Source organism: Callorhinus ursinus, unplaced genomic scaffold, assembly GCF_003265705.2.
Source record: "Callorhinus ursinus isolate GAN/ISIS: 27379988/994484 unplaced genomic scaffold, GSC_fseal_2.0 scaffold21, whole genome shotgun sequence".
Lineage (NCBI taxonomy): Eukaryota > Metazoa > Chordata > Mammalia > Carnivora > Otariidae > Callorhinus > Callorhinus ursinus.
The window spans coordinates 16,632,096-16,644,210 of NW_027397083.1; the positions used below are offsets into that span (position 1 = coordinate 16,632,096).

General features: G+C 34.6%; 1 protein-coding gene across 4 annotated transcripts in view; it reads left to right on the forward strand.

The window, feature by feature from the left end:
• The window catches only part of CCDC73 (coiled-coil domain containing 73), a 181,735-nt gene extending 169,891 nt beyond the window's left edge, over positions 1-11,844 (forward strand). For all 4 annotated transcript variants that reach the window (XM_073904792.1, XM_073904793.1, XM_073904794.1 and 1 more), the window contains 4 exons: positions 2,830-3,004; positions 4,526-6,022; positions 7,989-8,122; positions 11,547-11,844. In XM_073904792.1, the coding sequence (XP_073760893.1) occupies positions 2,830-3,004; positions 4,526-6,022; positions 7,989-8,122; positions 11,547-11,768 (2,028 nt within the window). In that variant the 3' untranslated portion in view covers positions 11,769-11,844. The remainder of the gene's footprint in view (positions 1-2,829; positions 3,005-4,525; positions 6,023-7,988; positions 8,123-11,546) is intronic.
• Positions 11,845-12,115: the final 271 nt, after the last annotated feature.

Genomic DNA, 12,115 nt, shown 5'->3' on the forward strand with positions numbered 1-12,115 from the left:
GTATACCCAAACTCTGAATATTTAATCAGTTTTAATTTTCATTTTTATTTTAAACATACTTTCTTATGTTTGTCAATTATATTTATTTTGTGAGTTACTAGTTTATATTTTCCCATTTACAATTAAACGTGCTCAGGTTTCTCTCATTTTACAAAGTACACAAAGACTTTTTTGATCCTGTGTCCATCTCTAAATACAAGTCTGTTCTCTCCCTGTAGCATCAGGTTCAAACTCATACTCTTTAAATCTGAAAAGAGTGGTCTAATACTCTTTACTTCCATACTCTTTACTTCCCTCCTTCCCATTTATCCTTCAACATAGGGCAATCTGGCTTCAACCCTCCCACTCCATCAAATGGACACTACTTCCAGAGGACATTTTTCAGTCCCTTTGATAGTGTACATTGATACTATCTCCTTCTTGAATACCTTTTCTCCTGTCATATTTCACTCATCTGTTTTCTATCTACCTCTCAAACTGCTCTTAAAAGTGAAAATGTTATTCTTATCATTAATTAGGCAACCATGAGTTATATGCATTAATACATAATTGAATTTAATCTTCACATTTTCATGTTATAGATGAGAAAATAGACTCACAGTGTTTTAAGTATTGTAGGCAGCCTCTAAGACAGCCCCAAGTGATTCCTACTCCATTTATTCATGTTCTTTTGTAATCCTCTCCCCAAGTCTGAGCTGAATTTAGTGACTTGTTTCTAATTAATAAAGTAACAGTAAAAGTGATATGATATGACTTCTGAGATTAGGTTTTAAGATGACTGTGGTTTCTGTTTTAGGTGCACCACTTAAGAGGCACCACTCAGTCTTTCTGTGCCTCTTTCTCTGAGCCTATGCAAGGCCCAGGCTATTTGCTAAGATGCCACATTGTGAAGAGAGGCCTTAGAGGAAGAAAGGCCACATAGAAGAAAACTTAGGCACCCCACCCAACAGCCAGCACCAACTGCCAGCCACTGAGTGAGCCTTCTTAGAAGCAGACCCTCCAGCCCCAGTTAAGACTTCTAGTAATGACAGCTTGCCTAGAACCTCATGAGGGACCCTGAGTCATCAAGCCAAGTCATTAATGAATTCCTGATTCATTGAAACTATGGCATAATAAATATTTGCTGTTTTATACCACTAAGTTTGGGTAATTTGTTACACAGCAATAGATAACTAATATCTTCTTCTAAGATTTCACACTTAGTAAGTACTGAAACCAGGATCTGAACCCATATTTATCCAAGACTACAAAGCTCCTGGTAACTACCATACTGTTTTTGTCATTCTCCTTTGCAGATTTTTCCTTTGCAAGTTTCTCTTCTTCTGCCTCATTTGTGGATTTCATTAGCATTTTATCCTTTACCCTTTTTTCCCTGCAAAATATACTCTCACTTAGTCTCATCAACTTGTCCATCTTCAGTTGCCATCTGTCTACCAATGATTTTCAAATTTACATTTCCAGGTAAATTTTCTCATAAGCTCCGGATTCATAAATCTGGATGTTCATTAGACATCTCCACCTTATTATCTTACTAACTTTTCACACTAAGCAGGTTCAAACAACCCATGACATTTTCATCCACACCTGCGACTACTGTTTTCTAGTTGAGTAAATAACATCCACCAGTCACCTACATACCTAACCTGAACTGTGATTCAGTCTTGACTCTTTCATATCCTATCATTCATCAAGTCCTGTTTATTAGCTCATAAATAATTCGTGTATCTATTCAGTTCTTCATCTCTAATGGTATCGCCTGGACTATGGCACTATGACACTCTTCTGATGCATCTCTCTGCCTCATGCTGTCTCCCTTTAATTCAGTATTTTTCAGACTTCTAAGTACAGCCTATTAGTGGTTCATGGAAATTAGTTTAGTGGTCTGTGACCAGCATTCTTTAAAAAATGAACTAAAGTAGCATAGAAAACAGAATGTAATCTCATTAAGAGTAGATATTTGGTGTGCTGTGTTGTAGAACATTTATTTCTCATTGCAGGTTTTAATCAATGAAGTTTAGAAAACATTAATCTATTCTTGATGCTGCAGCCAGAATGGTCTTTCCAATCAGATCATGTTTATTACCTTGTCTAAAACCCTTCAGTGACTTCTCATGGTATTCTTGGAACTCCTCCACATGCTGTATTTGGCCCTTAATGACCTGGGCGTAGCTTACCTCAAGCATCATCTCTCTCCATTCTCCCAGCAATATAAGCTCTAGCTGAAATAAATCCTGAGTAGTTCCACGAGAAGACTATAATCTTGCTTGCATTTAGCATCTGTATATGCCATTTGTTTCCCTGGAGTGCCTCCTTATCCTCATCGAGATTATTCTTTTCCTATCTTCCTCCTGGATTATTTTTTGACACTAGGGTCTGTAGGTTGCTCATCCTTGTATCCGAAAGCTTCGTGCAGTGTTTCCATGGAGTATGTGCTGAATATGTGTGGGGAATAAAAGGATGTTGAATTGATCCACTGTTTTAAAGATGCATAAAACAATTCGCTAGCCACAACTACCTTGCTTTTAATAAAAGAGTGGTATTTTATTACATATAATGTGTGAGATTACATAATAATGTGTAATGCATGTTGAAAACCTCAAAGGGTCTCAATTTTGTTTAAATATGATAAACTATACAAAATGAGGTTAAAGTGATCTTGTTACAAAGAGTAGTATATTAAATTTAGCAAGTCATTTGGCTTTCAAATAGAAATTGCTGAATGGTTGACCTGAAACACAGATTCTTTCATCAACAGAATTTGTTCAGAAGTCTTATACTATTTAACAATATGTTTTTACATTAAAGGTATTTTTTTCCATTTTACATTAGAATATTCCAGAAGTAAATACTAAAAACAGTGAAATGTCAATGGAAAAATCAGAAAACATCATCATACAGAAATACAATTCTGGGCAAGAAATAAAGAAAAATACTTTTTGTTCAGATACTACCTACAAAGAAAAGGAGAAGAAAGAAGGTCCATGTGTAGAAGTCATTATAGAAGGTAACCAGCATATTGCTATTTTCTAATTTTATATATTGAGCCCCTCCCCAAAATAAAGGATCTGTCAAAGTGCTGTGCTAGGCCATCTATGGAATTTAGGGGAATATCAGTTACAGTCTTTGCTTTGAGAATCCTGTACTGTATTTGAAGAAACACTTTTTCATTTGTATATGTCTTAAGACAGGCCTCTTTTGAGCTATTCTTTACAGTCAGTTATTTTTGGGGAAAATTCTGTTTTTGTCTTATCATTTACTCCATGGCTTTTTGCATTGTTTTCTGCATTCACTGCTTTGTGGAGTGTGTTCTCTGGGATACGAATAACCTTCTGATATCAGACCTAGAGCACTTTTCTTAGTTCAAATGGCCTGTCTGTAACCATTGAAATAATTTACTAATTTGTCCGTCTTGAAAAAGAATTGTTTATAAAGACCATAAACTTAACTGTATGAAGGTGTTCAAACCTAGGCTGAACAACCACTTGGTGGAGACGTTGTAGAAAGAATGAATGGACTAAAGCCCTTCAAGTCCTGAATTTTGTATTCTAAATTTTAACTATATGGAAATTTTGAAATCTATGGTTAAAACCCAGATGAATAAAATATATGTTGTAAGTATTCTATACATTTGCCCAAAAGTATCCCCAAACTTTAAAATACTTAGAAGGTAATGAATAAAAAGTGATGATTGTCAAGTCTTGAAGAAACAGCAATTCTGGATCCTAAGTAGTTTAAAAAGAAAACCACAGGCCTAAAATGGAGTCTCTCGTGTTAAGAACCCCATGTCAGCAAACCAAAACTTAATACCTAACCAAACTGCAGCTTCAGCCCCAGGAATGTAACCTTTAATCAGTCAACCTGGAATTTCCTGGTCAGCAATAAGAAACCCATTGATAGACCTCTTCCTTTCCCCTTAGGAGGGCAACCTTGCCTAAAACAATGTATTCTTTGCTAATAATTTCTTTTTTCCACTCATTCGCTACCTTTAAAAACCTTTCCTTTTTTTTCTGTAGCTCACTGGGGCTCTTTTCTCTTTGCTAGATAGGATGCTGATTCAATGAATCATTTAATAAAACCATTTAGATCTTCAGATTTCCTTGGTTAAATATTTGACAGTAGTAATCGAAATTAAGAGTCTAACTTGTTAGGATAAATTCATTTTTATTTACTCGGCTGTGTGTTTACATGGAATTGTACTGTATGCTCAAAAGGAAGTATAACAGACTAGAAAATTAAAAACCATTTCCTAATACCCTCAACTTACTTCCCTCTTTTTAAACCAAAAATACTTTTGCTGTTATGAAATAAAAATTTAATATGAGTAGAGCCAAATATTTAGCATGCTAAATATATATTATGACCAAGGGAACTGAATATTTAGTAAAATTGGTATCATAATGTTTGTGTAATGGCCAATGAGATATTTAAGGCTAAATATGTTTTTACATAAATAGGTAATACATTGTGTCTTATAAAAGCAGGTTTTAGTGTATAATATAAAAATACTGTGTTCTCATCATGACAGATTTACAGCTTTTTGAAAAAAGCTCAAAGAATGAAATTGACCCTGCTATATCTCAGGATGAAAATCAGAGTGAAATCTCCCTAAGCAAAGCCCTTGCCACAGAAAAAGAACTAATTAGTCAAGGACAAACCTTGAATGTTACTGACTTTAGAAAAGCAGTTACTTCAGAAATAAAAGACAAGGTGGATTCGGGAAAAGACAATGGATGTACAGAGTTTAAATCACCAAACAATTCTTTTTTAGTGGCAGATAGATCAATAGAAACAGAAAAGATACGCCTAGAAAGAACTGAAGGATTCGAGCTTCACCATGCAGATGTCCATCTGGAGGTTGAAAATAACAGATCATCTAACAATATCTTAAGTGAGATGATGGCTCACCATACAAATCAAAAGAAAGATGTTTCTGAAGATGAACCATTCAAACGATTCAGACTGCTTCCAGTGATTCAAGAAAATGTCACAGAGAAGGAACTTAAAAATAGTGACCAAACCAAAGCAGATCTGGGTTCATCTCTAAATGTAAAAAAGAATGCTGTTCAGTGTCAGAAATACAGTTTACAGGAGTCAAGTAATGTTATGTTAGATGATAAACAATGTAAAATAAACCAGATGCAACTGTTAAATAAAAAAAGTGAGTGCAGTGTATTGCCATTTAAACAAACTTCAGTTTTTCAGCAGATCTGTAGTAATACTTCAGAGAAACCTGAACTAACTATTCCCTCTGATACAGCAACTAACCACCCTTCATCGGCTGCTTTCAGTGAGAATTTGAAAGTACTTAAGAATTCAGATAAAAATGTTAATATTATGCCTATGTTGGTGAAACCCAACTCAAGCCCTAGTGAAAGAACTATATGGAAAAATCTGAATGAGATGCACACTAGTCAACTGAAGAACTGTTTGGGATATTTAGAAAGTGCAACCACTTCCCATCTTCAAGTTAAAAATGAGACTATACATACTTCACAAGCAAAAGACATGAAAACTGCTGTTCCTATGCAAACTTCCACAGAAATACAGTTTTCTAATAAAGAGAGTCAGATTGATGAGAATCAGATAACTGACGCCACAAAAAATGACCTCTTCCTTTTTGTGAATGTCAATGAAAGACAGCATTCATTGTTAGATAATACAGAGAAAACAGAGTCATTAAATGACATCGTTTCAGGAAAAATTTACAGTGAAGGACAGCTGGAAGAATCATGTTCATTTCACATAAAGCCATCTGGAGATTTAGTAAACAGAAGTGGAAGGTCAGCCTTTGATCTTTCAACTTCAGATAAAAAAACTGAGAAAATTCCAGTATATGTGAATTTTTTAGACCCTAGTCCTTGGTCAAAAGTAAATCAAACTAAAAGTCAAACACCGAGCACTTCAACTTCTAGCATTCCTTTGTTGAAGGAGAGACCAGTAGGCCCATCAGAAAACAAAAATACGGTTTCAATGACACTTTGTAAAAACGATGATGATGATATCAGGAAGGATATTGGACCAGGTAAGAAAACAATGTTTATGTTTTCTTTTAAAATTTGAATTTCTACTCCTTATTCCTGATAAAGGGGCTGTTTATGTTTAAAATGAAACCATTTAAAATGTATTTTTTTTTTTTTACCTAAACCTAAGATACTCTATACATGTATATATGTAAAAGTAGGAAAGGTTTTATTTAAATGAGGGGATTTCTTTTCACTTAAATCTGAGCCGCTAATAGCAACATGTGCAAATGCATTCTGGAAATAAAAAAAATTTCACCAAGAAACTGGAAATAGCAGAAACAACCACAGGTCCAGGTCATTAATTTTAAATTAGCAACAACTATCTAATTGGAGTCTCACAGTTGTTAAGGCTTCTGCCGGTGGGCACATTTATTCCTTTTCATTCTATACTGAAAAAACTTCCCTTATTTTCTTCTCCCAATTTTCTCCCTCTTTCCTTGATTTGTCTACTTCTAGCTTCCCTTCACCAGCACTAGAATCCAGCTTTCTTCATTTTATAAGCGCTGTTGAGGTGTAACATTAATACATTTCGTATCATTGGTATTTGTAACTCAAACACTTTAAACCGAATCCCTTAGTTATGTACCAACATTAAAACATTCAGATATTCAACATTTCAAAGAATAGTGTATTCTAACCACCACATGAAATAAGTGCCCAAGTTTTGCTTTATAAAAATATTCTAGAGTAAAAAATAGGGGGAGGTAAATGGATGAATACATAGGACTTAACATTGATGGGTGTTTAAGCTGGGTGATGGTCCTAAGTTCATACTCTATTTTTGTGTTTGAAATTTTTCCTAGCAAAAATATTTAAAAATACAAGTATACTACATATCATGTATAAATGCTGTACAGATGTAACCTGAACAATGAACAACAGTTTAAGATTATCATGAAAAAAGTTTGCTTTACTAATAGCAATCTCATAGTGAAAGTTATTGAGGTTGTTAAAGATATTCTTAGATTTTACCGGGAACTTTAACAGTGTGCTTTTAGACCCATTAAAGAAATGCAGATTACAAGAAAGCTTTGAATGGCCCTCAGAGCTACTGGATTCTTTAAAAAAAGGCAATTGATAGAACTTTGAAGAGAAAAATTGGGAATTAAAAGCAAAATAAGGGTATCAGCTTTACTAGCATAAATGGAGAGGTAATGCAGGGAAAAATAGAAACCACCAAAATACTCTAAAACCTCATTTTGCACACTAAACTTTCCTACTAAAATAAATGTATTAACTTCAGATTCCATTAATTTTGAACCTGTTGAATGCTGCAGTTAGGCAAGTGCTGTTAAGGTTCTGGTCTTGTGTTTACCGTTTTCTCACAAGGCCTTTCTTGTAAGTTAAATCTCAATGATATAAATAAGGATGGGAGGGGAGATCTAAAATTCTGTAGAAATTCAACTTGTAAAATGTCTACTCATAAAAGATACAAGTATCTTTTAACCTTCAAAGCTGACATGTTTATCTAAATCATTTTTATCTACTTATTAAATTCCAGTGACCCCTACTAGTCATCCCGTTTGTTGTGCGTCTTACTGTGGCTGGTTTCTTTATATTGTATAAATCTTTTAGTTGATTCAGACTTTTTCCCATCAATCTTAACTGTTAAGATGGCTCACTTAATATGTTTACATCTGTGGCAATGCAATAACCAGGGGAATTAGGGTAACATTTTATGGAAGTGATTCTGTTTTAGAAGATATTTATACCATTTCACTCATTTTAGCGTGAAACCGGGTTTTAGAAAGTAGTAGTAAAATTGTTTTCTGAAATGAAATGCCTAATGTATATTAAGAGCAAAGTCAACGAAAACTACAAAATGTTCAAAGTAAAAACAAAATAGAAATTGCTGCTTTTTAAATAGAAAAGCATAGATAGGATCAGAGAAAAACAAGTTCAGTCACTAAAATGATCGCCTGGAGAATAAAATTCAGTTGTTGCCATTTCCTCTTTGTCAACCAGATACTACCAGCATTAACAGAGTTGCTGACACTTTGAATAACTCGAGTATCCATCCAGATCCCAAGGGAGAGCCCAGTGAAGAGAGGAATGCAACTGCAAAGACTTTTTACGATTCTTCTTTTCCCACAGAACACGTAAGTCAATTAAAAATATTGCCGAGCAGACCTTAGTGAGCTAATTCTACAGATATGTGTAGAACTGTATGCATCTGGATGCTTTAAGACCTAACTGATCTCCAAAATAATATCAAGAGGGCAACATGGCACCATTTTTCACAATTAAGGTTGATGGAAAACAGCAGGAAAAAGTCACAGTGTATAAATCAAATAGATATAACCCAGCCTGTTTTGGGAAGGACAGCGTGAGGTAGTGTATTATGTATGTACTTCTATTTTTTTAGTCACCTAAATTTAGGAGTAGTGGCATTTGAGCATTTAAAATTTTATCTTAATAAAAGATGCCTCAAAATAATGCAATCAGTTAAGTTCCATTGTTCTTGATAGTGCTTAAGTAATTACATCATTTTGGGAAACTACTGCAAAGAAAGAAATTTAAAGTATTTCCACAGTTAGAACACAGTATGCGAAGGGATCAAATATCCTTAATATATGTGATATCAGGTATGAATGTATATATATTTTAAGCAAAGTATTTGTAGAGATTACATGGCTCCACAAGTCCATTTGTCATATGACAAGCAACTAACTACAGCTGACCAGTTTTTTGGCAAAATTTACAAGTTATTTTTATCTCAGAGTGCAAAACTTGAGCATGAAAAAGACTGTATTGTTCAAAATCTTAAAAACAGGCAATTATAGGTGTTAACTGCTAAAAGGTATAACCTAAAAAGGTTAGGAAAGATTACAGAAAAAAACCAACTGCACAGTGACAAATTTTAAAGTCACTGTGTATTTTTAAAATCTTAGAGGTACACATTAACTTTCCCTTAGGACCTATAAAACAAAAATTACAGCACTAACACAGCCTTAACAAATAACAGCTTTTAACAATGTATTTTATTTTCCTTTTTAAATTAAGTTCATTTAAATTTTAAAATGCAACCCCAGGCTGATACAAAGAAGACTGGTAACCTGGCTGGGGGAAATTTTACACCAAAGAGTAGATCTTTTAGGCAGAAAGAGGAGATACAGAGGTAATGAAGTGATTTTTAAAAGGAAGTGATAGGAAAGGAAGGAGCAAAGATATGTAGCAACATGTCTGGAATGAGAATTACTGCTGTAGGCTGCAAAACCTCAATTAAGCCAAATATGACAAGTTTTGTTACGTGTAAACTTTCATTGACACTACTACATCTTGTTTCTCCAGCCAATCCCTGCTCCTGCCCCTCCCACCAAGTAGGTAGTTAAGGGAAAAGAAAACTAAAGCAGGTATGTGTAAATGTCTCTTTTTTCTCCATCATCAAGATAAAAAGTCAAGGATTCTGGAAAATTAGTAATTTGAACTAGATATCAAATGCACCAAAATGCATCAAGCATTGTGAGACCCCATTCAGTCATAAGACCATCAGTCAGTTTACCTCAAAAATTGGCAACCTAAATTTAGATTTGATACATTTCTCTACATCTATTCTCCATATTGCATGGATGACTTACTTTCATTTTGGCCCTGTGAGCTAAATGGTATATGCTGGGTACTTAAATGCCATACATTATCAGAAATATACATTTATGCCCATTTTTATCCATTACCAGTTACTCTACAATAGCATTTTACAACTAAACAGTGCTAGGAATGAAGCCGCAAAACTTAAATGACTTGCCTATGGTCTCTGGGCAGTCCTGTGCTGATACTTTTGTTTTCATCTGTTACTTCATAAGAACATAGGTAATCAGCTATGAACACAGCATCACCACAAGGATCAGAGGCTTTCAAGGGGACTGTCACTGACTGTAGAATTCTCAGGAGCCAAGTAGACCCATCCAAAAGGAGCAACCCTTAGGGAACTGAGGTTAAATGTAAATATTTAAGCTCACTGAAATATTATTACTGTATAATCTCACTTTGAAAACAATGTTATACATGTGCCACCTTTTCCAGTCTAATGGGGAAATTTTAAAGTAAGATAATACTCGAAGATCTTCACAAAGATCTGTAAACAAATTATATTCATTATAGCCTAATTTACAACAGTAAGCATGTCCCAGCAACTTAAATGTTCAACATATTACATTATGGAATATGGAATATAACGGAGCCATGTTCTTACACTTTTAAGAACAGAGGAAAATGCTATAAATGTTCTAAACAGAGGAAAATGCTATAAATGTTCTAAACAGAATAGAAAATGATATAATTATGATCCAGATTTTAAAAGTACACACACACACACACACACACACACACACACACAGAAGAGACCAGAATATTTACATCAAAATGTTTAATGGCAGTTCAGATTTTAGGTAATTTTAATGTAATTCTTACTAAAATATATAATAACCTTTTACCAGATTTTATCTGGAATCAAAGAAGACCATTGAAGATTTTTTTTTAAAGAAATTTTGTGCAGCCACTGACAATGGTTTATGAGAAATTTTAAAGAACTAGGAAACAGCCCACAGAGGGAAAAAACAAGACATAAAATTCTATAGAATGATCAAATATGCTAAAAATAGAAAAAAAGACTAGTAGCAAACAATACCAAAATGTTGACTGTTCTCTCTGGATAGATTACTGGTGATTTTAGTTTCTTTATTGGAAGTTTAGATAATAGAGGAAAAAGCATAATTATCATCAGAAAAAAATCTTAAAATGAAAAACTTATAATACTGTGTTAAAAAATAAGTATGACCCAATGCAGTGCCTTGGAAACATGCCAACTTCCAAATACCTCACTGCTCTTTCCTGTCTGTCCAATAATGGTGTTCTGAAGCAGGAGAGGAAACAAAGTAAAAAGGCAGTTTCTATATGGCAGTCTACCTCCGTTAGCATTTTGTTTTTTAAAGATTTTTATTTATTTATTTGACAGAGCTAGACAGCACAAACAGGAGGGACAGTAGGGGGAGAGGGAGAAGCAGGCTCCCTGCCGAGCTGGGAACCTGATGCAGGGCTCGATCCCAGGCCCCGGGATCATGACCTGAGCCAAAGGCAGACGCTGAGCCAAAGGCAGACGCTTAACGACTGAGCCACCCAGGCGCCCTCCTCCGTTAACATTTTTAATTTTCCCCGGCTTTGAGAGAAGATACAAAACATAGACATGTTTGAGAGGGGAAGAGGAGTAGCAGACAAAACAGATTTTGATCTGCAATTGTTTTAAGTATCTTTTCTTTCAATGTAAGCTCAAGACCTTTTAGAAAATGTTCGTGGTATCCCTGGACTTTACTAGGGATCTTAAGGATCTACTACATAGGCATGAGCCTCCAGATGCACATTTTATTGTTTTATGCCAAATTAAGGTAGTTGTTGAAAATTAGTCAAGAAAAATGATGGCTTTATCACATACTCATAATTGCGGGATTTTCTTTTAACTCTTACTGATGACTTTAAAAAAAAACGAGCAATTTCAATGGTAAGGAAAACAAGTTTGGTCTTTCCTAGGTGAAAATAAAGCCTCTGAAATTAGTTCCGCTCCAAAGCCATTTTCAGGCAACCAAGATTAAAGATCCTACCGATGTGGCTGCACCTTCTACTGTTGAAGATGACTGGCAGAGCCTGGTAACAAATCAAATTAACGAAATCGAAAACTTCCTAAGCTTAGAAAATGACAACCAACCTAAGAAAAGAAAAGTAGAAGAGATGTTGGAAAAAATGACAGATTAACAGAATGTTGATAAATGCTTTCAGTGGTGAACGGAGATTTAATTGAAATATCAATAAGGTTTTGACTAGAACAAAATGTTGCACCTAAAGCTTTACAGTTATACTCACTTTTCCAATTTCTTTTGATGTGATGAAATTATACTATTATGTTTTTACAAATGTTTCATTTAAGATAGCTAAGATAGCTGTTAGCATCCAATTCCCCTAAATTAAATGTGCTTTCCTCCACATAGCCTTTCATCAAAGCTCTGGCTGCACCCTGAACCCCCTTCCTTGCTAACACAACTTATGAAATATACAAGATAGATAGTGACCCCCTTTGCAACTGATTACTTTGTATCCTCTGA